Below are 19372 nucleotides of genomic sequence, written 5' to 3' on the forward strand. Positions count from 1 at the left end.
ATGAAATGCAACCAACGGGATGGTTTAAGTAGAGTACTTAACGCAAATATGGACCCTGTAATGCTTTTCTTGTTGCAAAATTAATGACTTTGGTTGTTATCACGTGATCTTAAAGATCATTGTGTTTGGGCTCTGACTTAAAAAAAGGAAGAGCTTATTTCCATAAAATCTTGTATCTATTGAAGTACAACTGTTTCTATTTTCTTTGGTTAATTTGACGCGTATCAAGCAACACCAAAAAGCTGTTTACTTAAATCAAACTTCCTTGATGGAAAATAAAAAAAGTAATGTTCGATAGTCGAATTACTTCACAGCATGCGGTTCGCCAAGTGTATTTGTTACTATTTCTAAAAATCACGTTCTGTTCTTTTTTATTCTACCCCTACCCGAATCAGCCATTCAAACAGGCATTACCAATAGAAAGGACTTAAGAAACAAGAAAACGGATTATTCCTACACACATTTGACCAAGTGTTGTGAAACGTCCGTTTAAACCGACTTTGTTTGATATTTACCAATACTTCTAAAGCAACGTCTTTGTTAGACTTATTAGGTTGAGGTTGAGTTTTTTGCAAACGATAACGTGTATAGCGTCATTTTATCGGTCAATTATTCATTACATTTTCATCGTATACGTTTTACCTAGACTAACTATTGTTATACTTCAAAGCTTTGCGTGGGATTGGCTATTTTATATAATAGTTTGTTTGCATTTACTGGGTGAGACTATTTTATTTTCTGCGATGTTGATTTTTTCTAGGTCCCCTTTGATATCTCTCAATATATGCACGCCCTACATTTTGGTTGTGAGCTGATGCTCTTGAAACCCCTTTTTTTTTTTGTCAATAAAAACCCTATTCTCTCTCGCTTTTGTTGGTTATGCAAGTCCAATATCATACAATTGCCTGGGATGCCTACATTTCCTGCCTCAAAATCAGACACAAAAACAGCGGTAAAATCAAAGGATAAAGTTGTTTGAGCTGTCTGCAATGGAAGCCACGGGACCAAACAAGGGAAAAAGCTGAGCAAGAAGGATAATTCTCCTTTTGCGATTTTTAGTACAACTATTTAAATAAATAAGTTATATATTTGTTTAATTAATAGATTATTCAAAACAAATCAATTATTATTGTATTTTATGGCATCTCTAGTAAGTTTTAATGATGTGTCACAACCGAGGATTTGGCTTTTTAACTGTCATAATATGATTATATACTGATGTTACTTACACAAATTATTAAATGTACCTCTGATAAAAGCGCGAATGGAAACAGGCAAAAGTTTTAACATTTTTTAACGTTAACAGAGTTTGAATAATGTCAAATGACCTTTGAGATCGGTGAAAATAAAGGTGTTTTGAGGACACTTGTATTATAAAAAACCCTTCGTCCCAGATGCTTTTTGGCCGTCCCAAATTGCAACCCAACCGACAGTCAATATCCAAAAAATCCGACCTCGAGACTGGCTTTGTCTACAAGAATCCAAACTATGTTATTGAATAGATTTATTCCTAATCCACTTTTACGAGAATAAACTCAAGCCACGGAGATTTAGAAAAGCCTTTTCCGACACACGCTGAGGTGTAGACTTCAACTGATCTTCTGATTTTGCGGTGAGAAAACAAGAATTTTTTAGCGGCATTCCGTGTCTAGCTTGACCAAGCTACAAAAATACGACCAGCGGTTGGTATAATCCCGTCTGGTTGTCCCTCAGAGGGGGTGCACCCCTTTCCTTTACCGCTCCTGTTGGTTCGCCAGAGGCAAGAGCACTCGTTTATCTCGGCGTTCAGTGAGTTATTGCGTGCAATGAAAGTTTTATGCAAGGTGAGAATCTCCAAGTGTCTTTATTTTTGTCTGACGCTGTGTGGGCCGGAATAACGTGTTTTCCTTTTCAAAGCTTTGTTGGCACATTTGTTGTCATATATCTAGGACGAAGGAAAGTTAAATCTCTATCCAATTTCGGTTTTTCTGTTGTCCTTTTTTATCAATCAAATTATCAATAATTTCTAATGCTCTTTTTTATTGACGAAAACACCACTAATTCTACAATACTTATCGGAATGATTTTACAAAGTCTTTCCAAGAAAATTTGTTGCGCTATACGAAAAAGCAACACATGATTGAAGGTAAATATGCCTTTCTAGAAACATAGTAAATCGTTGACATTTGGAACGTTCAAAATCGTATCAAATTCGTTACTGCTTGTTCTAGAATGGAATAGATGAATTGATTTGAGTAGGCACTTTAGATATGATTTCATGTGTCATGAAATTTAAAAACAGACAGCTTGCAATTTGAGGCATAGGCATCATATGGAAAAATCATAGTATTTGAAGGGTCCTTAATAGGAAATGATCCCCCTGTGTACGCGCCTGATTCTTTTATGCTATACTAAAATACCAGTTCAAGCGTCTCTTCACGATTGTTGGCTTCGTATTGGCTGCCTTGCTACTCTCGAACCAGTCTTCTTATGCCACGAAGCGGCCGTCCGGCTCGCCCCAGATCCCTCCCAAATCAACACCGTCGGGGAGATACCTCAAAGACTTCCGGCAATCGACTGACCAGTCACGTAGGCCAAAGTGTACGAGAGTCAAGACCACCACTTCCGGTTCCGAGATGCGCCTGACTAAGCGACATTTGCATATTTATGACGCATGTCCTACCCACACTAGGAGGGTCCGGCTTTTTTGTCGCACTGGGTGGATCTTGCAAGGGAAGACGGACAAGAAGTTATGCGGGACGACTAACACCACCAGCCATCAAAGTAAGCAAAAAAATGCGAGTGTTATATATTCAGATTGTTATGTCATGCGCAGTAGCTCCACCGACTGCTCATGCGCAGTTAGGAGATTGCGAGCATGTGCTTTTGTGTTCGGCCATGTTTATGTTTCAGATTCAGAAGATTTTATCGTGTTCTGAAGTGCACGCAAACATTTCTTTGCCTCGCTGTTTGGCTATTAATGTTCATGTCAATCATATAGAACGCTTCTTCCATTTTTGGCGTACTTGACATAGTTTTTAAGGTGGTCACGGTAGCGCGCGTCTCCTGTTATGGGAAATTGCGAAAATAATAATCTTGGTGTCAACAGCGCCAACATTGCTAGCGAAAAGTGCCGATAATGCTGCCGCTGTATTTACACCTTGTTGGGGTTTGTTGGGCAATATTTCCTATGTTTTGAGTTCAGCACGACAAAGCAATAAATGGAGGCAGGAAGTCAGGGCTTCAAAAATTTCCAAAAAAATATGCGAAAAGTATGAATTACAGGAATTTCACTCCCCCCCCCCCCTAGAGACACCTAGTTATGGTCCTGGTTGATCAATTGCATTTGTCGGTTTTAGCCCTGTTTGACTTGGAGTCGTACGGAAGAAGTATCGTTAGGCTCAAGCACGTGCAGAGTCAGCGGTACATCGCTATAAACCATAAAGGGCGGTTACTTATGCAGGTAAGGTAGAAAATCCGTCGTCTCCAGGGTGTTCTTTGTAAAAATTCCAATCCTCGTGTATCCAGGGCTTTTTGGTCAGCGTAACGAGGCGCGAGAACGAGGCGGCGGAGGGATCCGGAGAAAAAGGAAAAACGAGGGAGAAAACCGCCCCTTACCCCATCCCCTCCCCCACCGACCTTGTTCCGCCTCGTTCTCGCGCCTGTGATCTCGACTCCCTTGGTTCCCGAGGATGATATCAATTTGGCGCGTCATCTGTTGCGTTCTTTATGGGAGATGGCGAAGGAATTGCTTTCGCTTTTTAACTTCACACATGCTATAATCCGAGGTGATCATGGAATTATTATATGAGTGAACTTTTCTTGGATATTGCCTTTCCTTCATCCTATATATATATATTTTGGGGCCCTTTAGTAATGACAACTCTTTCTTCCCCCTCCTCCTCAGGGTAGCCTCCAAGACGATAGTTTATTCAAGACTAAGCACGAGGAAAATGGTTTCCACAGTTTTGCATCTCGCAAGTTCTCCCTTCGTCATCGACACGATTTGTTCATCGGCATCCAGAAAAACGGCTTTTGTAAACCACCAAAACGAACATTCCCTGGACAAACCGCTGTGCAGTTTATCATACTGTTTTAGTCTCTTACCAACTTTTTGATTCAGGTGGGATTATGGTGTAAGGCACGTGTGAATGGGGTATTTCGTAACCCACAGCCACCCCATGATATCGACGACAAACGCTCCCCCCCATCCCCCAAAACAATGACAGCTCAACTATGGGTACGCTCCATTACGAGCTCGTTTAACTGTGAGCCCGCAGTATGTGATGAGGCTAGCGACGGCTAGGAATAGAGCCTACCGAGTGGATGTTCCAAATAAGGTTTGAAAATCTTGTATCAGTTACAAACGATCGGACGGATTTATTAGGGAAAGCTGGATATCTTAGGAACAAGATCTAGCAGCATTGTTCCCATCCACTCTTAAAAACTGGCGACTAAGTCAACAAACAAGATTTTGGGAATCTTTGATATGAATTATGGATTTATTTGTTTAAAATGATTTATTTTTCTGGGGGTGGTGGTGGGGATGGGGTAAGACAGTAAACTCCGGCCTCTTCTTTCTACGGCCCTGAAATCACTTATTTAAATGACTATAAACTCACTTGAGAGCTGGTTCAAGTTAATGCTAGTTGCTTTAATAGAAAGCTTTCATTCAGACGACATGTGTCTGAGAGTCAAAATTTTAAAACAATGCCCCTTTTTTTCTCATGGCTTTTATATCAACGAAATAAATAAAACAGCTTAATAAAGAAAAACATAGAAGAACAGCGTGGTTTGTTTTGTTGGATGGAATCAACAAAAAGCTTTAGGGAAAAAGCTTCTTATTCAATGAAAAGTACATGATGATGAATTCCAAAAAAAACCCGGCCTATTTTGGGTCGCCTAAAGCATTTTCTAAATCTACCTAAGTGCCTAATCTGTTCACAATACGCCATAAGAACGCCTAGCTTTTGATTCTTTTTGACGGACAGGGAGGATTAAAAATTGAACAGAATCCTGTCCGGGTAGAGTCCCGAGACCATTCTTGGTCAGACCGCTTCGTTTTAATCCTATAAACATGTCATAAGGGTTCTCCTTATAGTACTTCGTGGACGAGAAGGATTGGAAGAGGTTATGTTCAAGCTGTTGGTAAAAGAAGGTGTCCCATCGTCTGCTCTGAAAAAAAAAGGTCACAATAGAATAGATAATAATGATAATAATAATAATAATAATTATGATGTCGATAATAATATTAATAATGATGATCATGTTGATGATAAAGAAAATAATGGTGATAGTGATGGTGGTGGAGATGATGGTGATGGTATTGATTGTGATGGTGGTGATGGTGGTGGCGGTAGTAATGGTGATGGTGGTGGTGACGGTGATTGTGATGTTAATGGAGAAGATGATGATGATGGTGACGATGATGGTGATGATGATGATGATGATGGTGGTGGTGGTGATGACGATGGTGGTGGTGGTTATGTTTATAAGGTTGTTTACAATGCTGGAAATAATTATTATGAAAATGCTAGTAAACGAAAAATTGCAAAGGAGGCACGCTTTATTAAGGTTAATGAAACATAGTTTGTAGCGCTTGACTCTCGCACGAGGCAGAATGAAGGTTTGGCCCTTCTTTCTCGGGTTAGTTCTTTGTTGGAGAAAAAGATGGTAAAAAGGTGGGCAATGCCGCTAATGGTATTATTCAGGGATTTTTTGCGATGAGTTTAGAAATAAGAAATATAAATAATAGAAATAATAAGCTCACTTGTATACCTATATCGAAAAGGTCAGTCGGGTGGTTCGTTTTGTAGACAGGCGGAAGGACGGACAGAAAGATTATATTAGGGTGGACGCCGGCTCGTGCACGTTCTATTGTGCGCATATGCTGATTTTTTTAGGCGTCGCGTCATGAAGAGAACGTGTGCGAGCCAGCGACGTGGATCTAAATCACCCTCCTGGGACCTCGTGGGGTAAGTATTAGGTAGGAAGGGTCTTACCCCCAGCCCCCCTTCCCCTTCCTAACCAGGTAATCACATCTGATGTTATCATAAGTGAGATTGAATACAAGTGGTTGGGTGGGTAGGACGCAGAGGCGTAGCCAGGATTTTTAACAGGAGGGGGCCCAAAAGGCCTTCTCAAGGCATTGTCTCCTGTGTTTTAGATAATGTCTCATACATTCACTGTATTTTTGGCTGCTAGAAGGGGGGGGGGGGGGGGTCCGGGCCCCCTTGGCCACCCCTCTGGGAAGGTTCTACCCCCCACCCCCCAAAAAATTATAAAAGCCTGGGAAGCACAGGGAACCGTATTTCTAGCACCAATAATATGTAAAAACCAACTCCCCCATGATGCTACAATTCGACAAGTACCTAGGCAAGTACCTAGCCTAAGCCCTGGAGTCACTGGTCTGGCAAGTACCTAGGCTAAGCCCTGGAGTCACTGGTCTGGCAAGTACCTAGGCTAAGCTCTGGGGTCACTGGTCTGGCAAGTACCTAGGCTAAGCCCTGGGGTCACTGGTCAGGCAAGTACCTAGGCTAAGCCCTGTGGTCACTGGTCTGGCAAGCACCTAGGCTAAGCCCTGGGGTCACTGGTCTGGCAAGCACCTAGGCTAAGCCCTGGGGTCACTGGTCTGGCAAGTACCTAGGCTAAGCCCTGGGGTAACTGGTCTGGCAATTACCTAGGCTAAGCCCTGAGGCCACTGGTCTGGCAAGTACCTAGCCTAAGCCCTGGGGTTACTGGTCTGGATTCTTGTTTTCCTCTGGTTGACCGTGAGACAAGAGGGGCTGGGAAGAGGTTTTCGGTGACGTTAAACCACAGGAAGCCCCAAATGCCACAGAAAACCCGAAAAACCATATCCAACCTGAACTAACCGCAAGGTACTGGTGCTGGTCAGCTTGACAGTTTTGCGAAGTGAGTGAATAAAGATACAAGAAACGTGTTATTTGATCAGAGCCGTAGCAGGCCACGTAAGATTGCCCCACCCCCGGTTACGGCCCTGTTGATTGACAACTTCATTAGCCAACTAGCGTGGCAAAGAAATGATTCTTGCACATTAAAACACGATGGAATCCACCTTGACGAACAAAACGAAAATGCGAAAATCTAAGTGATTCATGGTAATTGCGAATCAACATCTTTCCCGAATAAGTACTATAGCTGGATGACAAAACGAAAAATCACAAAAATAGTATGTGTATATCGTACGTTTTCAACCAATGGTAATACGACTTTTCATCGAATAAAAAGCAACGGCAAAGCAATGCATTCTGGGGCTGGTACGTGCTGCTTTAAGCACGAAATTAGTCCTTGCATAGACACTCTTGAGCTTTTAAATCACCACATGTCAAGTTTGCTCCATTATTGGGTTATTTCGCCCAGGGCGCCGAGGGTAGGTTTCATAGGCGGGTCTTTTTAAGCATTTGTCTTAATTTGGTTTAATCCTATAGTGGCCTTGGGCGCAAATATCTCAAAGCTTTTGCCAAAAACGGTTATTCTTAGGGCTGCCTCAAGCGATTGGCATAAGCCTGAAAGGTATATATATAGACACAGTTCTAGATCAATGGGAAACGTGATTTGGGAAACCTGTTTTTGGCGGGAAACGCTTCTCTATAATGAGAAGTGAAATTTTTTTAATCGACGTAAAGAATTGAATAAGACACATATTCGTCTCACCAATTTTGCATTTAATAGAAGCTTGTCTTAGTATAATTTACCAATGTTTTCGTTTAGGTTTTCTCTTTCATGCAAATAAGAGAAATACAGAAGCAAAAGGGCACGGATGACCAGATTTAGCGAGACGCCATTTCTTATTTGACAGGCTTACATCTGAAGCTGTTTTTTCCCTTCAAATCATGCCTTTTTATTTCCTTTTTTGCTTGTAACCCATGCATTAATTTGCAGACAATTCTCTGTCTTTGTTTTAAGAATTCGTTTAAGCCTCTTCTTAAATAAGATCATCTAAATAAATTTCATATCAGACATGTGATGTCCTTTGTCTAAATGGTTAAAGTGGATTTGGCGGTACGAGCACGCGTTAATGCCTGTGGAAGTAGAAAACGAGTGTTCCTGGAGTCTATTCAAAATGGCTGCCACTAAAGAAAAAGAAAAACAAAATTATCTCAAGTTTGGGTGACATTTATCAACTGAAATTTATCACATTAGAAACCGTTTGGCTGCCAAAATAAAAAAAACACGAAAACAAAATGAAGGGGACAAAGGACAACTTTTCAAAAAATATGTTTGATATGTCAATGTTTTCAAGTTGGGCCCTGATATTGGACCGGAGTCGACTTGCTATTTTATCTAACGGTCGAAAAAACCTCGTGTTATGTTAGCGCATGCATTATCTTATTGATATCTCGAAGGTTGCAGCAGCAGAAATTGAACAGCTTCCTGTCCGGGGAGAGTCTGGGTCGGATTTCTCGGATCTCCCCCTTTTCTCAGTCCAAGAAACATGTCGAAAGCGTTGCGCATATAGAACTTCTCCGAGGCAAAAGAAACAAAAAGATTCTCTTCGTGTTTCTGAAAAAAGTTGGCTTCACGGGTTAGTGCGGTTATCTGTGGAAAGAAGGAGCTATATGTAATTTGGGGCACCCTGTGCTTGCTGTGTTATGGATTAGCTGAAAAGATCTGGGCCCGAAGGCCTGGTGAGGCGTGGGTAAATCAATTCTGTGCAATAAGTCGTGAGAATAGTTGGGACAAACCTTTTGTAACAGGGTCTTATGTGCGTGCCGTTTCTCCGGCCAATTTTCTCTCCCAATCCTTTTCACACGCACTGCTCGCCCCAAATCTTGTCCCTGTTCCTGGCAAACCAAGTCCCATTTCCCGACCCAAAGTAAAGGCAAAACCCGTTACAGTTTTACCCCATCATGGCCCTGTTATATTGTTGTGTTGTTGTTATCGTGTGTTGTTTGGCCTTTAGTTGGCTTTGTTTTGTTTTATTGTTTTTGTTTTATTTACTTTTCTTGTTTGCAACCTCGCTTTGTTATTAGGCCCTAAGGAGGCTTTGTTGTGTGTTTTTGTTTTTGCGTTAATTACTTTTCTTGTTTGAACAATACCTCGCTTACTCGCTTGGCCCTTAGACGGCCGCGTCTGTCCATAGCGATGAAGAATCCCGTTTTCACGTGTCGTATTCTCACGATGCTTGGACCGTAAGACTGTAATTCAAAGGTCTCTAGAAAATATAAAAAACACCGATAGTCATTAATTAGTCATTAATTATTATGATGATGACGATGGCGCGGTGACGGTGGGTGTTGATGACGGTGGCATGGTAGTGATGATGACAGTGGTGACGATGATGATGGTGATAGTGATGATGATGATAGTGGAATGGTGATGATGACAGTGATGATGATGATGATGGTGGTAGTGAAGATGATTGTGGTGGTGATGATGATTATGATGATGATGGTGGTGGTGTTGATAGTGGGGTGGTGGTTGTGATGGTGATGATGATGGAGTTGCTGGTGGTGGTGAAAACAATGATGATCTAAATGCTGCCACGATTTTTATATCCAGCTATGACGTCACTCCTTACCATTCACCCCCTGACTCAGGGTACCCGATATGGTTCCATTTTCATTCATGGCAAGAAAGCGGCCAACTCGGCAAAACATCTTCACTATCCTTGTGGTAGAAGGTGTTTGAGTGATTTGGGACAACAGCAGGTCATTGACTTTGACCGGTCTCCTTTCCCTTGACGGCTCACCTGAAAAAGCAATGACCATCAAAGCCAGTCACCAGTTTACTTCCGTCGTTTACGTAAAAAGAGCCGATGATTTTTAACGGAAAACGCGAAATATTAAAAAATTGTTAAAGCAGTGTGTCTATTGAAAAGTTTCTTCGAGGATGTGACTGATAATTTAGAGCAGATGGCATGTTTAATAACACGCTCGAGGATCCAGCGTACTTTGCGGGCGCTCCCAAAGGTCTCTACCGCAGAAGAAAAGTTTATAACGCTGGAAAAGTTTATAACAATTTTGAGTTCCAAAACGCTGGGAGCTGCTTTGCTGTGCGTGTGATTGGTGAAAAAAGGCCCAATCACAGCACAGCAGTGTTTACTTGTAATTCTCATGCTCGCGTCGCTGACAAATGTTTTTCCTGTTTAATGGATCAAGTTACTTTGTTTTGTACGATAAGAGAAACTCTGAAACCAGAATAATTGCTTGTGATACAGTCGTGTTTAGTGGGAAACAATGTTTTTGTTCAATTACCGACAGGCTTCGGTAAAAGCCTGGTAGTTCAAATCTTGCCACTTCTTTTCAAATTCAAAGAAGCCCGCAAAATTGGCGACTAGTCCAAAGAACCCTGTCGTTGTGGTCGTTTGCCCGCTGAAGTCGATCGTCCAACTGCAAGCGAACAAGCTCAAAGCACTTGGAGATCAAATCTATATTAAGACGAATTTTTCTTGAGTTTAAGTAAACTTACGATAAAAAATTGGCCTGTTGTCGAGCGTCGGGCTGCAGCATGAAAATAACGTAAACAAAGTTTTCCACATTTTGTGTACGACAGCGTTTCTTCCCAAAAAGTTCAAACTAATAAAAAATAAGACAACGATTTAGTGTGCGCTGACCGAAAAGGAACATATTTCTGACGTTCTATTTTGGTATCTCGGAGAAAGAAAATGTATTCAATTCCGTCAGAATATTTTTGATTTCATCGGCTTTCAGTTTTGTCACGCCTCCAGAACTAGTCTCACTAGGGAACTTTTTCAGCGGCTCTTCTGCGGTAGTGACCTAGCACACTACGCTGGACCCTCGAGCATGGTTTAATAACGCGGATTCTTATAGATTACTTTGTCTTTGTCGGTTGAGGTTTCCGTACGCCCACCGGTGATAATGCGGCTTTAAAGGCAGTCACCGTGATTCACCCGGATCAGGCGGTCACCCTTGGGATCGTGCCAAGTGCTGCGCAGCCCCTCCCCCCCTAAAAAACCCGCGTAGAAATCATGTCATGGGCGTACACACGGGGGAGGGGGTAGGGGGTAGGGGGTAGGGGGTAGGGTGCGCACCCCCCTTGCCGCAAAAAGGGGAATCATTTGTCTGAAGGGTCGAAAAAAGTTATCCTTCTTCATACCTATGTTTAGCTATGTACAGCCCCCTCCCTTAGCAATTCCTGGATACGTGTCATTTGTTGCATGTCCATATAAGGTCAACAAACAGTATCAAAAGAATTACATTAATTTACGGCTGTTTTCAAATGATCGCAAAATTGATCAAATTCTTCTAAACATCTTAATAGATTTTGTTTTTACTCACCATTTTGCCCTGAGTGGCGAAGATTACTGTTGTTTACTTTAACGACTTTAGTCGGTGAGGCCTCGGAAATGATTGACAGATCCGGTAGGGCGAGATAAACAAACACAACAACGAGCCAAGCGCGTCGGGTCTAGAAAAAAAAACGAACCAGAAAAAAGACTATAAAAAATCAACAGAGCTGTCACGTTTTCTGGTAAAACGATTGCAAGCTATAGAGTTTGAAGTTGCGAGTTGCATAAAGGTTAAAGTTGCAGTTGCGATCTAGGTTTAGGGCTAGGAGATTTTAAAAATGCGAGTCGCATTTTATAGCTTGTAGATGCGTGTTGCAATCTAGGGTTTGGAGCCGCATCTATCGCGAGTTGCAGTTGCGATCTAACGCGCAACTTATAAGTAAATGTTGTATAAAAAGTATATAGTAAATGCTCCGTTATTTGGTAATTCGCTTATTAAACCATAGACAAATGGAATAAACATTACTTTTATCGTCTGTTTTGATAAATTGGCTCCTTGGTTGAGCTCGACCACCGTAGTCGAGGCTTAGCGAGGTGCGCCACTCATCATTTTGATGACACAGCTTAAAGAATTCCGTGCAGTGGTTCATCGTGGTAAAATTCACGAGAAAGTTACCAATACTCGTACTTGAAGCATACGAAGTGCATATATTAAAGTGGGGGGACTTCAAAGTCAGAGATTTTTTCCTTCTAAGTTTGCGCGGTCGGTGTTAGATCGACAATGTGTGCTAGATAAAAAAATAACTTTGATTAATTATTTCCAAATTTACTTAACCTTCAAAAGGTAAAATAAACAACGAATGTGCTACGAAAATTTATCTTAAAATGTGCGTACGCACAGTGACAAAAAGTAAAAATTTTGGTTTAAGCTTCATATCACCGATGAAAAGAGCAACGCATTGCTTTTAATGATAAATATTTTAACTGTTTAAAACAAGGACTTTAAGGACATTTAAGCCGTTAAAAGAGAGAAAATACGGATTAACGGTCTTATCCAATTAGTATTAATAATTGTTTATTGATGGTAGAATAGGAAAGGCGGGATTATCTAGAATTGTCAACAGGCATGTCCATCGAGTGCTCCAGGCTAGATTTCGTTCATCTGTTGATAAAAACGACAGGGTATTCCGTTGATCTCTAAGCATCTCGCAGCAAGATTTTGGCTTTGTTCCTTAATTAAAAAAATTGCTTTGGGATCTAACATTAGTGACAAAAAAACACACATCTACTCTAGAGTTCAACGACTAAAGAATTCGAGTAAAGTGGCATTAAAAAAGGCTGGAAAAGTTAATGGAAGGATACGAGTTATTAAAAAGTACAAAAATCGGTTTTTACCATAATAAGAGGGAGTAGTAGGAGTGTCGGCGGCGGTGGTAGCAATGGTTCTTCCAAATCGATGGTTCGTACTTCTAATGAAGACTTAACTCGGGCTTATCCCTTAGGTACTATTCGAACTGCTGTGGGTTGCTAATATGGCAAAAAGATACTGTTTCACCGGCTAAAAATGCGGTTAAACAAAAACCCACACCTATTGAATCAAGGACTTCCGTTTTAAATCCATTGAGGTTAAACCTATCGATTTTAAACCCCCGTCACGAATTTCCAAGGACAGTCTTGTTAAAATGGGCCAGTGTTGGGTCTTGAAGGCTACTCCAAGATTTTGAACATTTTGACTTAAAGCAGATATCCTTAAGCGCATAGTCTACAGACAAGTGGGGGCGACGACCGTCAAAGGAGCCGAAAGGGCCGGGCGGATTTGAGTGGAACCCACACAGCTGTATTCTATCTTTAACTGTCGCATTTTCAACCAGAAGTTGGTAACTACTGAGCGTATTTCTCAAATACTTACTGACCACTACCCGCAAAGAAGTCAAGAATTGGTCGGGAATCTACTTTCTCACCGTTAAGATGGCCTTCCAAGGACTTGAAGTGCAATGATTCGGAAGTTTCGCCCTCTTTGGTTGCGATGCTCGATGTTCTGCCTCGGAGTCGAGTGGCGAGGCTAACATGTGAAGAGTCATGCGGATTTGGTCGATAAATCCCTGTGTCGGCACCGTCTGTCCCATGAAAACGAAATAGGGATTTAGAGCGCTAATCCGTGAGGCCTCCTAACATGAGTGATTCTTGGAATGCCTCAAGAAACTCTAAACATGGCAATCATAAATCGAAACCTCTTAACTTCCAATGAGACCCGCGAAAAATGCACAAAGCCTGCAAGTAAAATGTCTCGATTTAGAGTATTATAGAGAAATAATTAATTGGCCGTGTTATTGTCCGTTAAATGGACTGACCCTTCGAAATGCACCTAGGGGAACTCAAAAAACCCCCACATTATAATAACAGGCAAACGATAAGCTAAAGGTTTCTCCTATCGAATCACGAGATAGGAATACTTCGTGGCGGTAACAACTAAAGCAGCCTCCCCCCAGACTAGCTGGGAATCGCTATGAAATCAATACTGGGAAATGCTAAGCTAACGGGTTTCTCCTTTCAAATAACAAGCAGGTTAGGACTTTGTAGCGGCCCTCCCAATAATAACTGTGATTCGCTATGCTAAGTAACTAGAACAGCTACAAACAAGCTCTAGAAAATCGAGGTGGTCCGGTGTAAAAAAAAAAGGCGCTGTAAAAACAGCGAAATAGTATATGAAATTTGGTTATAGCAAGCATAATAAATAATCCCAAAATACTGAATCCGCATGTTACAAGCCCATAGTCAAGCCTTCACGTCCTTCAGACATGCTAGTTGAAACCATATGCCAGAGTTGTTTCTCTGACTTTCAAGTATTAGATTTTGCCGGACAAAAAAGGGTATTGTGCAACAATAGTTGTCGGCAAACATATGGGGATCTCTCAGCATGCTTACTGGGAAAAGCTGAAGCCAAAAGAACCCACCTATCGAATCAGAAGCGATCAAGCTATAGAAATTTCTAAAAATATCATTCTGAATCATCGTGCATATAACCTCTTTTTCCTGCAAATATTAAAGCGACTTACAGAAAGCGAGATACAGAAAGCGAGTAACGAAAGCGAGTTGCGCGCGGAACTTTCGGTCATTTTTACATTAGACCCTAATAACTCGGTTTCCCAATTATTGAACGGCAGCCATTCTGTCATCATAGCAAAAAAAATTGTCAGAAATCGTTCATTTCTATCAGCTTTTTATGGAAACTGCTGTTACTATGAAGATCTTGATTTAATTTGGAAAATGAAATATTGAACTTTAAGATGGTTATTTTATATTTTCTTTACAAAATTCACTTTGAATCTCGCATTGAATGAAAGCAAGAATTAATGAAGCTGGCCTAGAGTTACTAAAGTGTCGTGCAGTACAACCGACGTTATATTCCACAAAGCGCGAGTCTAGGCTTTTCTATTAGAACCAGCAAAGTGCACACTATCATGACGTCATGATGACGCGGTGACGTGAGCATTCACTTGACCCCATATCTAGGATAACGGCACGAGCTCTATGGCAATAGTGGACGCTGATTGGTTAAGGAGAAGTCTGATACTGATTGTGATGGATCACCTTGTAATGTCGTAAGTCGTGCATCTTTTGATGTGCCTGAAGGTACATTTGTGGCGTTGCCGTTAGTGGCGTTGCGCGACGACCCCAAGAACGACTTCGCAGAAGACTATCAAGGGTGAAACTCGTCCTTTTCAGGGTATGTTGGTCCCACCTGTGAACTATCGTTTGATGAGACAATGATCTACATGAATGGACCACCGGCGAAGCGAACTTGTATACCACCATGTACCTATGGCTATATGCACGTGGTCTTTTGTACAGAATATTGTATATACAGCTTTCTGTATGGATCCACTTGCACAGTGAGCCATGCACCAACACACTGCACCACACAAGCTGTACCTAGGACCACCTTCAAAGTGCTGAGCCATACACTAGCACACTGCACCACACAAGCTGTACCTAGGACCACCTACATAGTGAGCCATGCACCAACACACTGCTCCATACAAGCTGTACCTAGGGACCCCCTGCACAATGAGCCATGCACTAACACACAGCACCACACAAACTGTGCCAAGGGTACACCTGCTTGTACCTCGATGGAATCACCAACTCCACCGCGGTAAAGCGGTCAACAGTGTCATTAAGAGCAATGTCGACTGGAGCTATCTGTTATTGGTAGGGGCACCCATGGTTTAGTCGAAAGGAAGGGACCAGACAAACCATATTCCACTGCTCCCCCGGATAGGGGCGAGGCAGATTTTGATCACTCTCTCCTGTTTAAAAGCCACTGATGGAGGACTGAAACGTTGGGAATCTTTCGGTTTGCATGCTTTACCTACTTCATACAAAGCCACTATCACAGAAACCACAGTCTAGAGAAGACGGCTTAGATGCATGTCTTAAATCACTCAGATTGGCCTCCTCCTCGCTTCTTGGTGTTTCAGTCTGTAGCACAATGCATGAAAACCCTTACGAACTTAGATGTGGCCCAACATCCACAGTAACAGTATCAGCGAAAATAAAAATGGTTGGTAATTTTTTGCACCATCAAATATCAAAATGTAATATGTGTATTGATATAGTGCTGACAAACCTAATAATTCAGCGTTTGCTGCAAAAAGGCTGCAAAATAATAAAAAAAAACTCATTACTGTTGGTAACAAGTCCTCCAAGCGGTACTTCCTCTTATTTGGTCTTGCAGCCTGCAATACGGCGTTCACCCGGTGTTTTTATAGCGAAAAACCAGCTTTGAGCGATTCGTAGCCGCCATCTTGCATTTTCAAAAAAGGGTCCAAATTGTTGTTGCTGAGAAAACATTGTCTTATAGTGCCAATAGACAATGTTTTTGTTCAACGTCATTTTTTTCTCAGAAGCAGGTTTTAAAAGTCGCACAACGCACGCAACGCAATGTCAAGTCATTTATTTATTTAAAATGGTAGAACACCCTGCAACGAGCTTTTTTTAACTTGCAACAAGTAATTTTGGTAAGCTCACTGGTATAAAAAGCCCAACAACTCTCCAAGAAAGATCAGAAAAGATCAACTGTTTTGTTGCTCATATTTGTGTTGAACGTGGCATTGACCTTAGAAGCCGTTCCAATAAGTGGCGATGAAATAGATCAAAGACTACCGGCAATTAGCAGACCTTCTCGATTGTTCCCTCGATGATCTCTCGAAAAGGGGTTCCTATAGAATGAGCCCATTAACCGCCAAACGGCGTCGAGTGTTTGGGTGAGTGATTAAGTGAAGAAATGACGTCATATGTGGGGCGATATAATAGCAACGAAAACGTGAGTAAAATAAACCTATAAAAGGAGGAGGGGAGAGATGGTCATCCGGAATTAGAGAAAAGCTCTGCGAGTGTGGCAAGGCAACATGTCACAAGAAAGGGAGAAATATCTTGAGTGTTGCCTAAGAAGGGCGGAGACAAGCGTGCAACATGTTGCTAAGGCAGTGTGCACTATGCGCTGAGTTTTAAATCACACGTTACGGCAACATCTCTATAGACAAGGAGATGGTGGTGGTGGGGAGGGGGGGGGGGAGGTTGGAACTATGACCTGGTCATAGTTCTATTGCATGATTTAATACAAAAGGCCCGCCGATTGCATGCAAAGAAACCTCAGATGAAACTTAACGTCTGAAGATAAGTGCGGAAGCACGAAAGCATAAGGATTATCCTCATCTACCACTTGAGAATAATACCCCCTGCATTACTGGGTGAATAGCCATTAATAGCCCTGCATTACTGGGTGAATAACAATAAATACCCCGTGCACAATCGGGGGTGCGTATCCAACCAAAGCCCCATGCATCGCGCGAACCATTTGCGGGGTAAATAACTAGCCATACCCCTGCATCACTAGGTGAATAACTATGTATATCCCCTGCATCACTGAGTGAATAACTATCGACTCCTTTGCTTCACGGTGTGAATAACTATGTATACTTCTTGCATCACAGGTTAATAATTATCAATATCTACTGCATAAACAGATAAGTAACAAGCAATACAGTATGCATTACCCGCAGTGACTAACTGACAAATAATGCGTCCTTTGTCTAGCTAAAACGGGCTATAAATAAAATGTGTCAGTTTGTCAAGCTATCGAACTTGAAAAAAAAAACCTTTGGTTATAATGTTAAGATCTCGGAGACAAATAAGTTATCTTTTGTCTGTTTCTTCAGGTTGTCTTACGGATGGAAGAAGTAAGAATTGGTGGAAAAGCGTCATTATTAGGTGGTGTCATTTATCGTTTGCTCCTATCGTTAAAGTGTTCATTTTCAGTAAAACAGATTTAAATGACTTTTTTCCGTTCGTTTTTGACGTCTTGATCACGTCTTAGATATAGATAACAAAGATGTACAATGACGCACATTAGTTAAAATTAGATAAAGGAGAGTTCATATTACATAAAAGTTGATTGCATGTATTAGTCGATTTGTTGCACTAATGGTCGATCTTCATAAAAGTTATATTTTTTTTCAGTATACAAGCTATCAACGGGTACTGTTACAAGCTCATGATACTTGCAATAAGCGCTGACACCCTAGATCTTCCAATATATCACATCCTCTTATTATTCACGCCGAGTCATTATCACGCGATATCCCCTCCTTTGTGCGTGCAAAAACAGCAAATACCCACCTCAGGTTTTGCAGAAATCGTTCGCTATAAAGGCGGCACGAGATTTACCGGTATAAGGAGCCTCGAACTCAGGCATGCTCGTGAAAGAGGGATACAGCGCCGGTGAGGTGGTCAAAGCTGACATCATGCAAACGCAGTTTCTCCTGTTGACATCCAGCTCTGACCTTCTTAAGCCGTGAAGTGTCGGTAAGTTTTGAGCGAAGACCTCCGAGCTTGGGGTGGAAAACGCGAGGGTTAAATTAACCATCTGTGTCTTTTATTAGCTTGTCGTTGAAAAGAGACGTTAGGAATAAGTTCCTTAAAACTGAAAACGAACGACGGCAAACAAAAGAAGGTAAAATGCAAAGAACCAGACGTGAAATATACTGTCTGATACACTTCAGCCATTTTCCACCAATTCACGACGGAACGATAACAGTGCCGTAAACCCAACTATCTTTGTCGGCTATCTTTGCTTATCTGGAGCTAAAAAGCTAATTTCATAGAAACTAGTTTAAGTGGTAATTATTGAATAAGCAATTTTTTGGGTAACGTTATCCTTGTCGTCGCCAAGACTTTACAATAGGCTGGGGTCGAACATCGCAGAAGCGTGTGAAGTTCACACCCGAATATGATACAGAGAAAACTTGCACACTTGTACGATAATTTAGGAAAATTTCACAGTGTGCAGCAAATTAACGTAACATCTTCCTGCTCACTTTATCCCAGTGTTAAAATAGAAAGAAGCCCATTTTTAGTGAAATTCAAGAAAACGTGTAGTAGTTCACATAAATACGAATCCAGGTTTGTTTGCTCTGCAAGTTCAAGGTATGAGTTTTCGTACAGCCTCTACCGACGGCACCTAAAAGTATTAATTTCAATCCATTTCCATCCACTCGATGCGAGACCTTCAAACTACACTATTGTATTTATCTGAAAGATCAAAGGTCGTTAGATATTTTGGTAATGCTGCGTAATTTCAACTGTTTTTGATCTTTCCGAAGAAACACTTAAATTAGACCTAATGCTGTAGACTTTAGATTTTAAATTACGTCTGACATTTTAATATTGCAAACATTACTACCATTCACTTATAAAACACCCTAGTAACTGTTTTGCCAAAATGGAAGATTCGTATAAACTATATGTGAGAATCTGTTTTTGTTCGATCGTTTTCCATGTACCATAAAAACAGCCTGATCGGCGACTTACTAAAATTCATCCAGTCAGTTTTAAGCGTCTATTTTTGTATTTGCAGATATTTGGGTCAAAGACCTCTAAGTATAGAAGTTTCTTACAATAGAGCAACGGTATTGAATAAAATCAAGCTCATCTTGTAAAGACTAGTACGCAATCTTTTATAAATATTTTATCGCTTCGGTTTCCTTTCCACGTTCAAATGAAAACAAACAAACCAACAATCTTTTTTAAAGGTATTCAGGGGATTTTATAAAGTATTTTTGCTTTTCCTGGCATTCTTGTGGCATTCGTATTAATTTCATTCATTACTAAATTTAAGAT

At 41.2% G+C, this 19372-nt stretch overlaps 2 protein-coding genes across 5 annotated transcripts; one reads left to right on the plus strand and one right to left on the minus strand.

Moving 5' to 3' along the window:
* The first annotated feature begins 1506 nt into the window (after window positions 1–1506).
* LOC116612414 (fibroblast growth factor 1) lies at window positions 1507–4764 on the plus strand. Its single transcript, XM_032373084.2, has 4 exons — window positions 1507–1823; window positions 2403–2763; window positions 3339–3442; window positions 3887–4764. The coding sequence occupies exons 1-4, from the start codon at window positions 1806–1808 to the stop codon at window positions 4076–4078; spliced, it is 675 nt and encodes a 224-aa protein (XP_032228975.1). The 5' UTR covers window positions 1507–1805; the 3' UTR covers window positions 4079–4764.
* On the minus strand, window positions 4613–19312 carry LOC116612413 (fibroblast growth factor 9). Of its 4 annotated transcripts, XM_032373082.2 has the most exons (7): window positions 17873–19312; window positions 14783–14933; window positions 13153–13308; window positions 11241–11370; window positions 9521–9691; window positions 9039–9154; window positions 4613–5154 (listed from the first exon to the last, which is right to left on the minus strand). In XM_032373082.2, the coding sequence occupies exons 2-7, from the start codon at window positions 14828–14830 to the stop codon at window positions 4921–4923; spliced, it is 855 nt and encodes a 284-aa protein (XP_032228973.1). In that variant the 5' UTR covers window positions 14831–14933; window positions 17873–19312; the 3' UTR covers window positions 4613–4920. The 4 variants fall into 4 exon arrangements, with proteins under 4 accessions (XP_032228973.1, XP_032228974.1, XP_032228971.2 ...); XM_032373083.2 differs by lacking the exon at window positions 14783–14933; XM_032373080.2 differs by having other exon boundaries at window positions 14783–19312.
* Between the last annotated feature and the right edge of the window lie 60 nt (window positions 19313–19372).

Source organism: Nematostella vectensis, chromosome 14 (assembly GCF_932526225.1).
Source record: "Nematostella vectensis chromosome 14, jaNemVect1.1, whole genome shotgun sequence".
NCBI classification, from domain to species: domain Eukaryota; kingdom Metazoa; phylum Cnidaria; class Anthozoa; order Actiniaria; family Edwardsiidae; genus Nematostella; species Nematostella vectensis.